Genomic DNA, 18,151 nt, shown 5'->3' with positions numbered 1-18,151 from the left:
CTTTTGTCAAATGAAATTTTCATGAAGTCCCAATTTAAAATAATTAAAATGGCACTTTATTAGCACAATGTGTGTTTCAGATGGGTGACAACTATATAATAGTGGCTAAAAATAAAGCTATTTTTGTAGAAATGTGAAACTGGGAGTTATTTGCAGTCTTTTGTCGGCCTCAGCAGTCTACTTACTCCTTTGTTTTACTTTGATCACACAGTAGTGAGGGAAATCCTGACTGACACTGCTAAATAATAGTAAACTATAACAAATTTTAAAACACTTCATCTTGCAATCTCAGGATACTCTCCAGTTACACATAATCCGAAAACTTGAAAGAGGAATAGCAGGAAATGTTTGTTTCGAAGTGGGATCACAAATAGTCTCTTCTGGACTTGTTACTCATTCACTCATTGCGTAGCTGACCATTATACCATGACTAGAATGTGACCAAACGCCTGGGTCTTGCTGGAGATGTGCATGTGTGAACACGTGCTGTAGAGGTGTATGCCCTTGCACAGCTGTACAAGAATGGACAGGCTTGGATTTTTTAAAGGCCAGGGCAGAGCTCTGACCTTCCCAAACAATGATGCATTAATTAGGAGCACACTGAAATGCACAAACATGGCGGGAGGTCTCTAGCAAAATTCTTGATTGTCAGCACAAATTAATGCATCAGTGGTCTCCAATGCAGTGGACCCATTTCAGGATGTCTCATCTTTTCATTCCTGTACCACAAATAGCATTTTTAAGAAAAAGTGATAAATGCATGTATTTTTTAAGAAAACTGGTACAGAGGTCCCTGCCCTTTTTCCAACCACTGAACCAGCCAATCCAGAAACCCACCTCCTGTTTGGTGAGATAATAAATGTCTTATTAATGAATCCAGTTTAAATAGGAGTCTCTCTTACTTGAAGCTAAAGGCATCTTAATGTTAACTATTACATTAAGAAATGTCACCACCATTGAGGGTTTATCTCGAAGGAATTATGTGAGGAACAGATGAAGAAATACACCCAACAGGCTTAGCATAGTGCCTGTCCTGTAATGCTCAGTGTTAATTACTGTTCTTAGTGATTCCAGAACCTAAATGTGGCTTTGGTTCAATGGGGCCAGCTTATGGTGTCTAACAGGACTGCCCATCACCTGCCACCCTATGAGATCTTTGTGTAAACATTTATCTCATGCAATCCTTTTCACAAGTACTTGAGTTAGAGGTGAATTATCTCTATTTTACAGATGAGGAAAATTAGGTTTTTAGGTAACTTAGCCAAGATACCACATGCTAGTAGGTAATGCATTCAAAATTTAAAGCTGAAAGTATTAAGTGGAGTAACAGGTGACTTCTGGAGGGCACATTGTGGGAGAGAGGGTTTAGTTTTTTATATATCCTTCTGTATCTATATGATTTTTAAAAACCATTTCCATGTATGATTTTCAGTTTTAGTTAACAGTTAAAAATCTCACCAATATACATTGGCCCCCACCAAAAAAAGACTAAGAAAAATAGAAACTGTCAATTAAAAAAAAAAAAAAAAAAGGTCTTTAATTGTCTTAGTAGGGGAAGAAGAGGCTAGCCGCATTCTTTTTTAAGTTTTTTAAAATTGATCTTAGGAAGGGGGAGAGAGAAACAGTGATTTGTTGTTCCACTTATTTATGCATTCATTGGTTGATTCGCGTATGTGCCCTGACTGGGGGTTGAACCCGCAACGCTGGTGTGTTCTACTGATCTACCTGGCCTAAGCAACTGATCTACCTGGCCTAACCACATTCTTGCAATTTTCCACACAAACTTCTCAAATGGCTGTGTTAAGTTACCTCCCCAGTTACTTTGGGTTTTTTCCTCCCTGCCACAAACATCAAGTCTACATGGCTCTGAGCTGTCTTTTGTCCATTTTCCTCCACTTACCAATTCTATTACTTTTTAATCAGTATTTTACACATTTAAAAAAAAATCAATCCTAGACATTGAAGCATACTACAACTAAACACCAGTGCCCAATTCTGTCAGCATTAGCAAGACATGTTTGTGGTTACAATCCCCTCGCTAGAATATGAAATTATTAAGCAGAATACAAGACTATTTTCAAGCAGAAATGTAAAGCAAATTCTAATAGGCTCATCCTCACTTTCAAATCTTATGAGTTAAGAGCTCATCTTACGTTGAAACACTCAGGTGTTTGCCTCTTTCAGGGGTCTATAAATTTTTTCTTGAAGGGCCAGATAATAAAGATTTTAGGCTTTTCAGGCTAAGGGGCAAAATTGGGGACTTACTATAACCACTTAAAATGTAATTATAACCCTGGCAGGTGTGGCTCAGTGGATTGCATGACAGCCTGCAAACCTAAGGATTGCTGGTTCGATTCCCAGTCAGGGCACATGCCTGGGTTGCAGGTCCCCAGCTGGGGGCGTGCTACACACAACCCATTGATGTCTCTCTCACACATTGATGTTTCTCACCTTCTTTTTCTCCCTCCCTTCCCCTCCTCTAAAAAATAAAATCTTTAAAAATAAATAAAATGTAATTATATAAAAATGTAAAAAACACTCAGCTCAGAGGCAGCTGACCAGACTTGGCTCATGAGCCAAAGTTTGCTGATATCCGGTCTGTTTGCTAAATTCCCCCCCTTTCTTGCATCATCTGAAAGTATAAGGCAATGTCCTTTTCTCGAAAAAGTGACTTTTTCCTATCTAATGTCAGACTGTCATGACTCATTAGTTATTTGCACTGTGACAAAAATACACCCACACAGTTGTTTTTGCAGGATATTTTATTTGTGTATTTGATATCTGCACAGATGTTTCTGTCCTTATCTTTATACTTGTCTCTGTTCTTACTGAACAGCATTACTTCCTAAAGGAGAAGGCCTGTATCCGTTTAACTCAGTTTGTACTCTTAGCAGAGCATAAGCATCAAATGGATTTCTGATATATTTCAGTAATAATAAAACAGAAAACAATCAAATGTAAGTCAAAAAGAGACATAAGAAAAAAGACGCAAATACAAAAATTCTTATTTTAAAATTATAATATACATGATTTGTAAAACCTATGTTTTTAAGTTTACACATGAGATTATATTGGTTTTCTTATTTAAAGAAAAAGAGGGAAACTAGCAACAAATAATGAAAATAAAAATGCAAGTTCAAGGTAACAAATATTTGGCTCTTGGACTAAAAAAATAATGATCAATGAGGAAAAACTCTTGAGAAGTGAAATGAAATGGACCCTAGTGCTGATGTTCTTTCATGTTTAAAAGAAAAAATTGCCTTTAATCTTATTTGAATTAATTGGAAATGAATTAGTGATGACCTTTTTAGGCTAAAAAAATCAACAACACAGTTTATTAAAACAAAAGGGTACTTCTTACATGGAAGCATAGGAAAAATATTAGAAGCATTAAAAAGAAAAAGAAAAAGCACAAAGGCCCCATTCTGTCCATTGCATCCCGCTCCTAAATTCATAGAGACAAGAAATCCGCTGGAAGACACCTCACCCAGTTAAGCCAGGAACCTCTCAATCTCCAGGACACTTTCGGAAAGGTGAACAGGGTTTGCCCAGTATTTAGCAAGCAATTTTATGATTTAAAATATATATTCAATAACAAGTAATCGAACCGACAATCAGAAAAACTGAAAAGTGCCTTTCTTTTTACAATGTGATATTAAAGTGCAGCCTATCGATACGTATTTTCTAAGGTAAAAAGTGTTTGAAGTTTTGTTTTACAAAAATCGACACCATTAAAATCAACATGATTACTTGCCACTCGTCCAACCACTGAGGTAACAATATTATAAAAATATGTAAAAAATATTATAGATTCATAACTACTAGGTATGCAGATTCCCATAGAGCTAGTATAAATTGATTATTAAAAAAATAGTTCTGTTTCCTTAAAAACTTGGTTCATTTACCATTAAATAGCAAATAGATATTTGCTATTCTGAAGTACCAAAAAAATTACAAATAAAAATGACATGTTTATACTTTGAGTTTCTTGTTAGGTGGATCCTGGAGACTAAACTTTGGAATTTCACTAGAAGGAGCATATGGAATTCTCTTTGAAGACACCTTTTTGCCAATTGTTTCAATCTAGAAAAAAAAAAAGATTTTAGAAAGCAAACTATTAACAAAGATAATACGTAAATGTAAAATCTCTATAATGAAGTGTAATTAAGTGGGAAAGCAGAAAATGTTTTCCAAGTTGTCTGAGCTGCTATGAAAGATCTTTGTTTCCTTCCCTATTTTTAATGTTTCTAGAATCCATGTACATTCTACATTTTTTTAAAGGGAGTTATTGCAATAATTTATTTAATCTTTACTGTAATTTTTAAGATATGTTTTAGTGATTATGCTATTACAGTTGTCCCTTTTTTTTCTCCCCTTTATTGCCCTCTGCCCTGTACCCCCCTCCCACCTGTATTCCCCCCGCTTAGTTCATGTCCATGGGTCATACATATGTTCTTTGGCTTATGTTCACTTCCCATCCTATTCTTAATCTCCCTCTGTCTATTTTGTACCTACCATTTATGTACCTTTTTATTCCCTGTACCTACTTATTCCCTGTACCTTTTCCCCCATTCTCTCCCCTTCTCCTCCCCAACAATAACCCTCCATGTGACCTCCATTTCTGTGAATCTGTTCCTATTCCTAGGGGTCTCTCCAACCAACTCTCCTGTGAGGCTGGGAGTTTCTCCCACTGCTCCTGCAACCCCCACAGGTGTTTCCAGTCAGAGATCTGAGGCTTTATTTCCCTGCGCTGGAGCCCTGGGTTGTGAGGTCTGTCTCGCTCCCCAGTTGTTTCTCCCGGTTTATCCGCACACAAATGTGGGACCGCCTGCTCCGCTAGCCACCACCTTGCCACAGGTCCTCTCTGCCCAGCTGCCCATCTTCACCCCTGCTACAGGTCTGGATGAATGTTTCTTCTTTAACTCCTTGGTTGTCGGACTCCCATACAGTTCGACTTTCTGGCAGGTCTGGTTATTTTTTGTTTTTTAATTTGTTGTTGTCCTTCTTTTGGTTGTGCAAGGAGGCAAAGTGTGTCTCCCTATGCCTCCATTTTGGCGGGAAGTCCATTCTACTTTTCATAGCATATCTAGACACTCTCACTGCTGGGAGTCCCATCAGCGGACCTGGCCCTCAAAGGGAGGAGAGAATTCTATGCCGCTGTTTTAGTAGCATATGTGAAAGCCATTAAGACAATAGATTCCAGTTAATTCACATTCTCTCTCATACTCTGTTTTCACATCCATTTCCCTTAGTCTAACAAAGTTGCATAAGTTCTCATAGCACAGATTTTAGGAGCTCAGGCTTTAGACTTGAAAGGCGCCAGTTGGAATCCTAACAGGTAATTGCTGTTACCTGAACTCTCTAGGTCTCTCTTCCTTGTCTATAAACGGCATTGCTGCCAGCTGCCTCAAAGCTCGTGGTAAGGACCATATTAGACAAAGTGCTCAGCACAGTGTTGGGCGCACAAGTCGTCCGTCGAAGAATAGTCTAATTTTATTGTGCACATTACATTTTAAACTCTTTCCACATATCCAAAATCATCAATCTTAACTTTAAAGACACTGCTTCTTCACTAGTCATAAGTCCATCTCCCCTCTACTGTAGAGATAAATGTACTACACAAATTTTCATAAATGTCTTTTGACTTTAAAATATTTAATTCCGACTCATAACACAAAGGAAGGATTTCTGCTTTGTATTAATGAATTGTCTTATTTAGTGACTTATAAAATTACCTTATTTAGTGTTTCCATTCCTAATTATTTTTTTAATCCTTTCTAGGGAAAGTTAACTTACAAAAACCAAAGCTCATTTGAAATATATATCTCTACATATCTTCTTCCTTACATGAGTAAAACAGGAATGAGAGAAAATTTGTCTATGCCTTGCAAATAATCTTTAAAAATTAACATTGCTGAGTTAAGTCATGACTGGAAAGTCATGTTGTCACTCAGCAAGGAGTGGGACAGAAGAATCCCCAAGGTCCTTGATGAAGTGTTAACAGACAAGGATGCCAGTGGATTCTTGCTGCAAGTGAATCTTTCATGAATGACAAATGAACACTGAATTCTAAATAAGATCTTCAACAATTTGTTGACAGGTTAAGAGAAACAGATCAGATATTTTGAACAGAAGATGAGGCCTTATCAGTGCCTCCAAGACAGCTGGTGCTGAGTAAGATACACAGCCCGCCCTGAACACGTCCCCTTGTGCTATGCTAGGGGACTACACTGACAGCAATTTCCTGGCACATTTCTTTTTTTTAAAGATTTTATTCATTTCTTTTTTAGAGAGAGGGGAAGGGAGGGAGAAAGAGCAGGAGAGAAACATCCATGTGTGGTCACCTCTCACATGCCCTCCACTGGGGACCTGGCCTGCAACCCAGGCATGTGCCCTGACTAGGAATTGAACCGGCAACCCATTGGTTCACAAGCCGGCGCTCAATACACTGAGCCACACCAGTCAGGGCCCGGCACATTTCTTTACCCTCCCTGACCTCCGCCTGAGCCTCCTACCCCATACACACTGCTGTGAGGAAACAGAAAGTAATTCCTCCTTGTTAATACTTTTGGGACCCCTGGTAGAACTAAAACAGATGTAACATACAAGTGTATGATTCTGGGCAGAGGTACAATTTCTGTCAGTTCTCTAAGCATTCCATAATTGATGGACAAATTCTAGGCCAGTACCACTGAAGCTCCTTCGGACCTCTCACTGACCTGGGACAGTTTTAGAATTCAGAAGGCATAGGGTCCTATACCAACATGTAACAACCATACCGCATTTTGCAGTTTTCAAGACATTGTTGCACAGGGATAGAAGACCTGGCCTCTAAGAGGGTCAGTGTGGTGTACAATTCAGTAGAGCAGCCTCGGAGGTTCCAGGGAGAACTTCTTTGTGTATTTTCTTAACCTTTATGATACGAGGTCAGGCGGGACATATTTTGTCCCTATAAAATAGGCACTAATGACTTCCTACATACTATGTAAGGGAGACCAAGACCGAATGCTCATAAATTGAAGGACAGAGTGGAATAGTTACAAAAACCCCAGAGACTTCGCAGAGAGCTGACCCACAGTCATTTTGCCCCAGAGTCGTGTTACTGCTAAATGAGAAAATGTTCACATTCTACAACGCAACACCATTAAAAAGCACAGAACCGAACAAACAAAACCAGTCCCCGGTTGTGCTTACCTGGAAGCCAATGGTTTGTAATTCATTGTGGAGTCCATCCAGGACACGCCGTCCATCAAAGATGAAGGCTGGCTTCAGCATTTTCTTGTGAATACGTTCATAATCTAACTCCTTGGAAGCCAGAACCAAAGGAACAATTAGGATACACACACGAGCACACACTCAGCCCCGACTTACACAGAACGCCTCTAAAACTTTCCTTAACACCACTTCTGTCACCTCACCTTAAACATGTCCCACTCGGTGCAAATAACCACAGCATGGGCACCATCACATGCTTCATATGGATCCTTAGAAATGGTCACAAGTCGGGACACTGTAACAACAGCAACAAAAAAATGGCAATAGGAAAGGAGTTGTTGGAAATTGTACACTAATTTTAACACCAGGGTTGCCGGAGGAGCTGAGGGTCTGAAAGAAGGGAAGGGCCTGGTGGAAGTGTGAGTGAAGGCAATGCTGTGGAGCATGGGAACCCCCACAATGCCCAGAAGCATCTCCTGGGAACCTCTAAGGCTCTTTGGAATATGAAGGAAAAATCGTTACAGTTAACCCACAGCTCATCACTTTAAATCAGAGTTGACGAAACAAATGTATAATGGTTTCACTAGAGAAATGAAGTTGACACAGGGTCTACCCACGACATAAATGATGGAAACTGGGCAAAGGGCTCTGGGGAACAAACGAGTCCTGAGGCTCCTACTCAAAGGGATTCATGAGACTCAGGGCCTTACCTTGGTCATCCTCTGAAACTCCTGGATGGGACAGATCCACAACTATTTGTTCCCTTGGTACTTTTGGATCATATATATGGAGATGTGCACCTTCATCCATCAAATACTTGCTAATATATATACTAGAAGATTCTCTGAAGAAAAAAAAAATCAGTATTCCTAAGCTTTTTAAATGGCATATATTCTAATACTCCACAGGTTTAACACAGGTAAGATTCTGTATCTTGTGAGGCTATGGATGTTCACTTTATTTTCATTCTTTTTTTTAAAGATTTTATTTATTTACTTTTAGAGAGAGGGGGAGGAAGAGAGAAAGAGAGGAAGAGAAACACCAATGTGTGCCCCCCAGCAGGGGACCTGGTCCGCACCCCAGGCATGTGCCCTGACTGGGAATCGAACTAGAGACCCTTTGGGTCGCAGGCCAGCACTCGATCCACACCAACTAGGGCTATTTTTATTCTTTAAACTACATAGATACAGGTATTTCAGGCACTCATCCACCAATCAAACACTGGGGTAAGATAAAGAGTTAACACTCTCAAGGGGGTGGAAAAATTTCAAAGAACTTTTACCTCGTATCGCCAGTGTCCTTTTTGAATGCAAACCCCAGAATAGCTATCTTCTTATCCGTCACAGTATTAAATAGACCGTCTATGATCCGGGAAGCAAACCTCCTTCTCTGGTAGTCATTTATATCTATGACCTGCAATTACATGAACAATTATGCAATGATTAGTTAAAAGAGGGGCAGCTTGAGCCATACATTGCTCAGTTTAATGGGGAGCACTGCCGTGTGAATCCAAGCCTGACAAATTAACAGGGGACAAAGATTAACCAACCTCTTTAGTATCTACAGATTAAAAAAAAAAAAACAACAAAACTCACTCCCCTCTCCTTAGAGGCATACCAAAAACCTTATTTTCACTTGGATTATCTTTCCATGCATCGGGCTGGGATGGGTATAAAGATGGAGAACACAGCGAGGTAAGTGTCAACCCGCTTTGAGGGCCAGCCTGCATAAAGCACACCGGAAGCAGTGTTCTCCTTCGCTAGCTGCTCCAAACCCTGTGGCAGCAGGCTGTAAGCAATCAAATCCCAAAGAGCACTCTCACATGCTTGCTCCCACCCCTCACCACAGCTGAGTGTGAGTCGAGCGTGGAGAGAGGACAAACAGAATACCGAGTTACAGCTGCCTCCAGATGAGCCATAACACCGCGAACATTTGGCTCTACTTAAGTAAATATTACGAGGAAAAGTCTCTGATCACCTATCTGTTACTCTCCTAGGAGTTTATAAACAAGACTTCATATTGGTGACCAGATGAATATAAGGAAAGAGACTGATTTAGTGCTTTTTTTTTTTTTTAAGGCTCTAAGCTTCTAGGAGCTGTATTTAAACCCTGAGAAATTAGGCAATGAGCCCAAAGTGTTGGAAAAGCAAGCCTTTATTTGCATTTTCCCCACAATGGGGAAAAATAAAGCCATCATGCTGCATTGAGTATACATTTCCATTTAAAAGAATGTGCATTTCCTTATACTCCCACCCAGTGCCGAAATTTGAAAAACTACAAACTTGGGGGGAAAATATTTGGGAAGGGTATGTGTACTGGCTGGTATCTTGGATAAATTACTTAACTTTCTAAGTTTCAAGTTCCTCATTATAAACAAGAAGTGATTTTAGTGATGGGGACTGTAATGAGGACTCAGCAAAGTACTTAAAAGAGAGCCTGGCACACAGTAAGTACTCAATAAATGTTAACTCTATTTCTAATTCGAGGTCTCTTAATTTTAGCTCTCTAAATCTTTCTCTCTCTCTCTTTTTTTTTTTATCCTCACCCAAGGACATTCCCTCATTGCTTCTAAAGAGAGAGGAGGAGACAGAGGAAGGGAGAGAAACATGGACATGAGAGAGAAACATCAGTTGGTACATGACCACCCAGATGGGGGACTGTATGTGCCCAGACTGGGGATCGAACCCGCAACCTAGGCATGTGCCCCGACAGGGAATCATACCCATAAATGTTTGGCTATAGGACAATACTCCAACCAACTGAGCCACACCAGTCAGGGTAGCTCTGTGAATCTCAAAGGGACAACACAAATATCAATCAGCATGTGCAAACGACTTGAAATGATTCTAATATCGGCTCTCCCTTTATTTTGATTTTATGCCTTTCAAGATAAAGACTTATAATTCAGAGTAAGTTTCTGCTTTACTCTGGCAGCAAATTTAGTTATAAAATTAGAAGAAATACTGGTTTATCAGAAATTTCCATCACAGCTGATTAGCAAAAGACAAAAACACAGAAACCCAATTAATAAATCTAAAATTAAAAAGTTAAATATAATAATAGGTGAGTTCCTGGAATAAATAAATCCTATCAAAAACATTTCACACAGGGTGACATGTTTTAATGTGAAGTTAATCATAAGTTGTGGAATATGACGATTAATACCTGCTGCCAATAATGAGCTACTTCAGGCAAATTCAGAGCTTCACAGAGATAAACCAAATTCAGAACATCTTTTTGAAAGCAGCTCCCACCAAATCCTAAAGAGAGAAAAAAAAGAAAATGACATTTTCATTTAAGAATCATGACAAATTTCGGTCACACTAAGTCAGAGGCTCTATGCTAGGATTTTTAATACTAAAATTTGAACACTGGAAAATTAGTGGGTTTATAAATTGTGTGAAATTTGCAAGCAACTAATCAATTCTATAAATAAATTTCAAATAATTTTGTAGCTCAAGTTCTATTATTGCTGTATTTTCTGGGTTTTTTTCCTCAGTCACCTGACATCAGTGCCCTACATACCTAACTGTAGCACATGGCCAGCAGGCTTTTATGAGCCAGGCAGTAAATGTTTTCATCTTTGTGGGCCAGGTAGTGACTGGCATAACCCTTCAACTCTGCCTTTGTACATCAGAAAACAATCATGGCCAATATGCAATCAGCAGTCCATCGCCTTAACCACTTGGTCACCTTGTCTGCTATGCCAATATGTAATCAAATGGCATGGCTATGTTCCAATAAAACTTTATTTACAAAAACAAGCTGTGGGCAGGATTTGGTTGCAGGGCCATACTTAGCCCACCCCTGTTCAAGTGCAACCCAACAGGGAGGGTTGGCATGGGCTCTGGAGTCAGAAACACCTAGCTAGCCATCAGTTGTATGGCTTTGAGCGAGTTGCAAAAATGTCCCTGAACCTCAAGCATCGCTATAAGGATTGATAATGAGAAGTGCTGGTTCAGAACTTGGTGTATAATATGCCTTCCAGTAAATAGTAGCTATTTTTATTAAATGGTAGCTAGAAGAAAATATCAAGAAGATAGAAAAGGCCAGGGAGACCAGTATAGGAAATTCCATAAGGCCCCAGAAATACAGGAAGGGCTGACAATGGCCCAATATGTAAAAGGCTCCATTTACTTTTACATCAACCTTATTAACCTAAATCCAAAAATACAGTCAGATCTCATTTTACCTGGTAGTTATGTTCCACAAAGCTGCCAAATTGGCAAATACTGAAGCACTGCTGCCAGGTGAAATACAGGGTTAGGTTCTTGTGGGTTTCTGGTCACATTTTCATCAACCAATCAATACATAATCTTGTTTTATGTGTTTCTGTTTACAGACACCTTATTTAATAAATATTGTTGATTCATTAACATTGAACTCACAGACAACAGGACTACAAGTCATGGAAGAATGAAGCTTTAACACCTCTCCTGAAGGCACATCACAGCACTCTGGCACTTCAGAACACTAGACAGCACTTCAGCAATATACTTGGAAGGCATTTTAAACAGTGAAAACAACCAACAAAAAGCACAAAAATGCAAAAATCTTGGCACTTAATAGACCACAAAAGAGAGCATGTGTTTGCAGTATGAGAGCTGAAACAGGAAAGCAAGAGCATTGCCTTATTCAGCTTCAGCTGCAAATGCATGTGTCAGTTGACTCACATTTTCTGCTGCTCTGCTAATGGCTGCAAAGGGCCACAAAAACACCAGGAGTATTGATTTTAGGGTTACAGAGTAACTTTAGTAAGTAAGCTAACTTACAAATATGGAATGTGTAAACAATGAAGATCAGTAAGGCCACACTTCCAAAAGTTTATTAGTAAGAAAAGCATATGATTGCAAATTTGTTACTACTTGCTTTGAGAATTACTTAAGTTATTTATTATGTGGTCTCTCAAACTTATTCTTCCTAAATGTTCTTACTAAATACCAATTTATTCCTCCTAAAGCCCTGAACTGTGCTTATCCCACTAATCAGACAGTAATTATTAAACAATGTAAGTAACTGGTACTTCATTTAAAGAAGAACCTGATAGGATGAAAGCTACATGTATAATGGAATAATTATTTTAAGTGCATTAAGTTAAACAAAGACTTCCTTAAATTTAGAGACCTAGCTAAATGATGCCACTGTATGTACTAAAAATTTTCAGTTTACCAACGCTGGCTTTTAGAAACTTATTTCCAATCCTCTGGTCCATTCCAATGGCCGTTGCCACCTCTTCTACATCAGCTCCTGTTGCTTCGCAGAGGGCACTTATAGAGTTAATGCTGCTGATTCTCTGGGCAAGAAAAGCATTCGCTGCCTTAAAAAATGAAGAAAAAGAAAAACTATGATACGCTAAAATAGCAATTTTATACATTTGGATTATATTTTATCGAGTTGATGCAAATTATTGAGGGAGATTTAAGTTACTGATGGGCTCGATTTGAGGAAGCAATAGATTGATAAGGGAAAATATTTTAGTTAGAAACTATAGATGATTATGAAAGAGGGTAAAAGAAGGGAAAGAATTACTTTAAAAATTACTTTTTATTCTACCCTCCATTTTTTTTACATTTTATTAAACTTTTGGACTCTTCCAGCCCTGGTTGGTGTGGTTCAGTGGATTGAGCGCCGGCCTGTGAACCAAACGGTCGCCGGTTCAATTCCTAGTCAGAGCACATGCTTGGGTTGTGGGCCAGGCCCCCAGTAGGGGGCACACAAAAAGCAACCACACATTGATATTTCACTCCCTTTTTCTCCCTCCCTTCCCCTTTCTCTAAAAATAAAAAAAATAAAATATTTAAAAAAAAGAATTTTCCACAGTATTTTAACACTAATATTTGATCCCCCTTGTGAAAAATGTTTATAACTATTTCATAATGTGTAAGAATATTATCTTCAAACCATATCTTTTGTTAATATTAAGAGAGTAGCTATGTAACTTCACAGGTTTAAGAGAAATAAATCCTTGGCTTTAAATTTAATGGAGAGTTGAATGCTATGTACCAACCAGTTTGGAAAGTTCTGAAGACCAAGTGTTAGTGGTGAGGATCTTTTCTCTGGGCACCCAGTGCTCATACACAGCACACAGCGCCTGCACAGCTCTCTGGCCCTCTGGGGTTTCATCCCCTCCAATGAGTACTCTGTCTGGGTTCTTTAGGTCCTTGATAGCCGTTCCTTCTGCCAAGAACTCAGGGTTGGACAGAACCTAGAACCCCAATGCAAAGAAACTTTTAAACTAGAATTAATTATGGACAACTTCAAGGCACCAATATTTACATAAGAAGAACGAGATTCTAATGCTTCCTTTTTTTTAATACCTGTAAATTCAAGTTGGGTTTTGTGTTTGCATCAAATATTTGACGAATACTTTCTGCTGCCCTCACAGGAACCGTGCTTTTCTCAGTCACAATTTTGTAGCCGTGTGAGTTTTGTACAATGCGTCTGGCACAAGCTTCAATATACTTCAGATCTGCTGCACGGCCCTTCCCCATTCCGTAGGTTTTTGTTGGAGTGTTCACCTGGTGGAAGTATCCGGGATTAAGAACAGATTATCTGTGAAATACTCAATGATTTCAAGAGAGGCCCCGACCATCACTTAGCTAGTCAAGTAGGCAGTTAACTGTCATCAGTAGAGCTGACTATAATCCTCTATTAGTTCCTAAAAAAACAATACACTTTGTAAATATAATCACCAGAAGGAACAGCTCAAAGCATCTGGAGAATTCACTCACTAAATTTTTGTTGAGAATTACCATACGTGTGTCAGATACTAGGGCAGGCAAGATCCAAGCTAAGCCCTGGAGATATAAAAATGAATGAAACAGTTCTTATCCCAAAGAAGTTCACAATCTGAAATGAAATGTAAATTTTTCCTTCTTTCCTCTCTCCATTGTACGTATTATCATGGTCTTTAAAGCCCTTTTTACTCTCCTTTATAGACCTATATCAATAGCTTTAAAAAACGTTTGCAGTATCATTCACAAATACTTTCTTGTCTCATTAAAGCTACGAATTATCTAGCATCTTCAGGATACACACTACTGTGTAGACAAAGACTCTCAAACAGGAAGAAAAATAAATCATGAGTCCAGAATCTAGGCATTTAGTTTCGGCTTAGCTATATTATACAACCTCGAGGAAGTGTGGCTGCTTTTGCCTCAATGACCTCATTGGAAAATGAGGATAACATATTCTCTAAAGTCTAACGCACGAGTCTTACAACCCTCTAATAAAAACGGAAGTACTCTGAGAAGTTTAAAACTCTGTACACAAACAATTTTTGAACCGGTAGTAAGTAGCACCAATTCTCCTCTCTTGAAAAGCTTATAACCTACAGAAGAACAAAATTTTTAAAAATCAAGTCAAAATAAATCAAAACTTGAAGATTGAGTTGAGGTGTGAAGAGCAAGAAGAAAGAGTTGTTTGTATGTGTGAAACAACCCAGGAAAAGACTTAGTCACAGAGGTCAGGGCGCAATGGAGCACAGAAGGGCAGTGAGGGCTGGCTGCCGGGGCAAGGTGAAAGTGTCAGAGGTGGGAGGTGATCACATGGCTTCCTCTGGTAAAGGAGCTCTGAAAGTAACAATTGAAAACCGATTTGTGGAAAACTATTCCTATTTGGAATTTCCTGAAAAATGATCTGGGGTGGGAGAAAGGGAAAGAAGTAGTAAATGAAACAAGATCAGCCATTATAACTTGACAATGGAGAATGAGTAAATAGGGGTTCATCCTATTACTCTCTTCATCTTTTGTGTCAGTTTGATATTTCCCATAATGAAAAGTGTATAACAAACACATTTAAAAAACTGACCCAGAGGATAATGGAAATTAGATGTGTTACATGGCAGTAAGTACCCTAACGGCATATAAAGTAATCGCTTGGAAAAATTCAGGGCCGCTCAGGTTAGAGCGGCTGAGAGGCATATGTAAAATCAGCTCTCTATCAGAAAACCCTACAGGGACTCTGTTGCTTGAGAACAGATTATTTTTTAAATATTTTTACAGAAAATTCTCTTGTTGCCATTCCAGGCTCTGGTTATCCAAACTAAGATAACCAGGAATACCTTATTCCAAGTATCTAGTTATTCCAAAATATGTTCTCATTTTTCTCTGCCTCTACCCTAATCTTCTGCAAGCTTAAGTAGAGGATGGGTAGATGAGTCACAGAGGCTGCACTAATTTCTCTGAAGTAATTTTAAAAGCCAGAAAAAGAGACTGGCTTCATTACCACATTCTTCTGGAGTTCGAAGTTCACCAGTCAGAAAACAACCCCTTTTGAGTAACTTAGAGTCATTAACAACAGGCACGCAGGGCAGATGGACCTAAGGATATTTCTTTCCTTTATCTCATGGGACGGGTCAAAGCTCACACCACTGGCTTTCCCTTTTATTCCTCAGGCACTAAAGGTCTTCAGTCATATAGCATCCTAGCTCAGCTACCAACTGGTGATAACTATACCCTCTTACACAGAATACGTGAGTAGATGGTTACCAGGACAGCAAGAAATAAGTCACCCTGGTTGAAATGTTGTGTTACCAAAGTTTACCCGCAAGCACTGCATTTTTTTTTTTCATTACAAAGGTATAACAGTTTAGCCATATTGTGAGCTGAAGGTGTCTGTGGGCTAGCCGACAACCTAACCAGCAGACGCCAAGTTCTAAACAATTAATCTAAAATGAGTTTTGGAACATAACTCATGTAGACAGGAGATGCCTGTAAGTTTGCAGGCAAACTTTACCCGATTCTCTTTACCTGACCTCTCCCAACCCGAGGAAAAAGGAAATGATGAAGTAAGTATACTAGCACTACGTGTGCTCACAGATTACCAGCACTTCCTATTCCAGGTCTCAGACCAGAACTTTCTCTGAATGTACTTGTTCAATGATCTGAAATGACATATTTGACCAAATGATTATAGGTTTTGGCGAAGTGCTGGACAAAGTCAGTGACAACCAAAATTCAACTAGACAGTGCTATCCTAAGCACTGCTGTGGCTTAATGCACTGGATTTACTATTAGAACAGAATGAAACTTCTGTCTAGATAAGAATACATGAAAACTCACAAAGCAAAGGAAAATACTTACAGAAATAAATACAAGATCAGCTTCTTTAATGGCATCATCAATATTGGTAGAAAAAAATAGATTTTTTCCTCGACAGGCTTCTACCACTTCTTTTAGTCCTGGCTAAAAAGAAAAAAAGAAAATGAGCTGTACACACTGTTTACCAGTCCCATGAGATAACCTAACAGTACAGAATTACATGTGATAAAGCAGAGGTTTATATTGTAAGTTAAAGGTCTAGATTCCCTCTCAAATAATATCTTTGCAGAAAAATCAAAGATCATACACCAAAGACTGTAAGTGTACATTCTGTAACATTACTAAATAAAGAAATTAAACATGCCACAATTAAAACAGCAGCTCATTTTAATGTTTTGTCATTGTTTACCATGTACCTGATTATTTCTTAAGAGTTAATAATTAACTCTGAGTATCTACACAATTATCAGAAAACCTAATGTCTTCTGTGATTTCAAGCAAACATTTGATTCTGCATTATCATTATGAACACAGATTTTTTAGCCCCCAAGAATTTAGGCCAAACAACTGGTTGTGAGACAGTCAATATTTACACATACATAAACATATATTTTTTCTAAGTCTATTGTAAGAAACACTTTTTTTAAAAAATTGATTTTTAGAGAGAGAAAGAAAGAAAGAAACATCGATTTGTTGTTCCACTTCTTTATGCATTCATTGGTTGATACTTGCATGTGCCCTGACTCTGGGGGTTGAACCCACAACCTTGGCATATCTGGACTACTCTCTAACCAACTGAGGCACCCAGCCAGGGCAAGAGGCACTTCTAATGAAAGCTGTTACTTTTCCCACACAATGTATCAGGGGAGATACTAATGTTAAGAATATTAAGCTGTGCAACACCATCTAACAGGTATTCCTGTGCCTCCCCCAACTCAAAAAAAAAGCAGGCCTAAACTGATGAGACCAGTCCAATCAGCAAAATCCAGGCTGTGAAAATTTCTACAGGATGAACAACTTGGTTTCCTCAACAAATAAACTAAAGAGAGAAATGGAGAGAGAAAGACTAAAATATTCTGGTCTTAAAAGATACTTAAATGATACACATCTGTTGTGATGTATAGATCTTACTTGGATCCTGATACAAATGAACTATGGGAGGAAGAACATGTATAAGAATTCTGATATTAAGAAATTGTTTAAAACCTTAGCAGTGATAATGGTGATGTGCTTAGGTTTAAAAACAATGATTATTTTTAGAGACACATAATGTAAGGATCATGGATGAAATCATAAATGATCAGGATGGCGGTAGTGGGAGGGGGACTGACCCAGGTTGGTAAATTGTTGAAACAGAGTGATGGGCATATGGGGATTCATTATCCTAATCTCTGTGCTTTTATTACATTTGAAATTTTGCATAATAGAAAGAAAACAAAACAAAAACCTAAACCACTGAAACTTACTTTACTTGGGGGAGAGGTTCAAACAATACCCACAATCTATGGTTGTTCATATAACTATCCATGTATATAGCAAAGTAAAAAGCCACTTCAGGGGCTACAGGTTTAGAGTTATATCCAGAGGCAATTCACTTTTCTTCATGATTCTGAGGTCTTTGAATATAAGCAATTAGAGGAAGTATAAAATGTAAATTCAATTTCCATTAATTTTACTAAAATATATACTAGTACCAGCAAAATATATGAACCACTAAAACCATGAATATAATGTCATCAGTCATAGTAACCATTTCCTTGGTTATTTTGACTAGGTTCTACAAAATGAGATTAAAGGGTTATGGGATTTGGAGATTTTGCACAGGAAATTTAATTTAGTCCTATATATAATCTCCTAATACTGTATTTAAATTAGAGTACCCTAAATTCAGAGCA

The 18,151-nt window shown here is 38.5% G+C and overlaps 1 protein-coding gene across 1 annotated transcript in view; it reads right to left on the bottom strand.

The window, feature by feature from the left end:
- Positions 1 to 2,725: 2,725 nt before the first annotated feature.
- UGDH (UDP-glucose 6-dehydrogenase) overlaps positions 2,726 to 18,151 on the bottom strand; it is a 30,137-nt gene continuing 14,711 nt past the window's right edge. The window contains exons 3-12 of the mRNA XM_024573656.3: positions 16,299 to 16,400; positions 13,533 to 13,733; positions 13,223 to 13,420; positions 12,385 to 12,532; positions 10,381 to 10,475; positions 8,498 to 8,628; positions 7,926 to 8,059; positions 7,419 to 7,510; positions 7,195 to 7,305; positions 2,726 to 4,083 (exon numbers count right to left, since the gene is read on the bottom strand). Of these exons, the coding sequence (XP_024429424.1) occupies positions 3,973 to 4,083; positions 7,195 to 7,305; positions 7,419 to 7,510; positions 7,926 to 8,059; positions 8,498 to 8,628; positions 10,381 to 10,475; positions 12,385 to 12,532; positions 13,223 to 13,420; positions 13,533 to 13,733; positions 16,299 to 16,400 (1,323 nt within the window). The 3' untranslated portion in view covers positions 2,726 to 3,972. The remainder of the gene's footprint in view (positions 4,084 to 7,194; positions 7,306 to 7,418; positions 7,511 to 7,925; positions 8,060 to 8,497; positions 8,629 to 10,380; positions 10,476 to 12,384; positions 12,533 to 13,222; positions 13,421 to 13,532; positions 13,734 to 16,298; positions 16,401 to 18,151) is intronic.

The sequence above is a fragment of the Desmodus rotundus genome, chromosome 4 (genome assembly GCF_022682495.2).
Source record: "Desmodus rotundus isolate HL8 chromosome 4, HLdesRot8A.1, whole genome shotgun sequence".
Lineage (NCBI taxonomy): Eukaryota > Metazoa > Chordata > Mammalia > Chiroptera > Phyllostomidae > Desmodus > Desmodus rotundus.
This window is presented reverse-complemented; position numbering and strand designations above follow the sequence as displayed.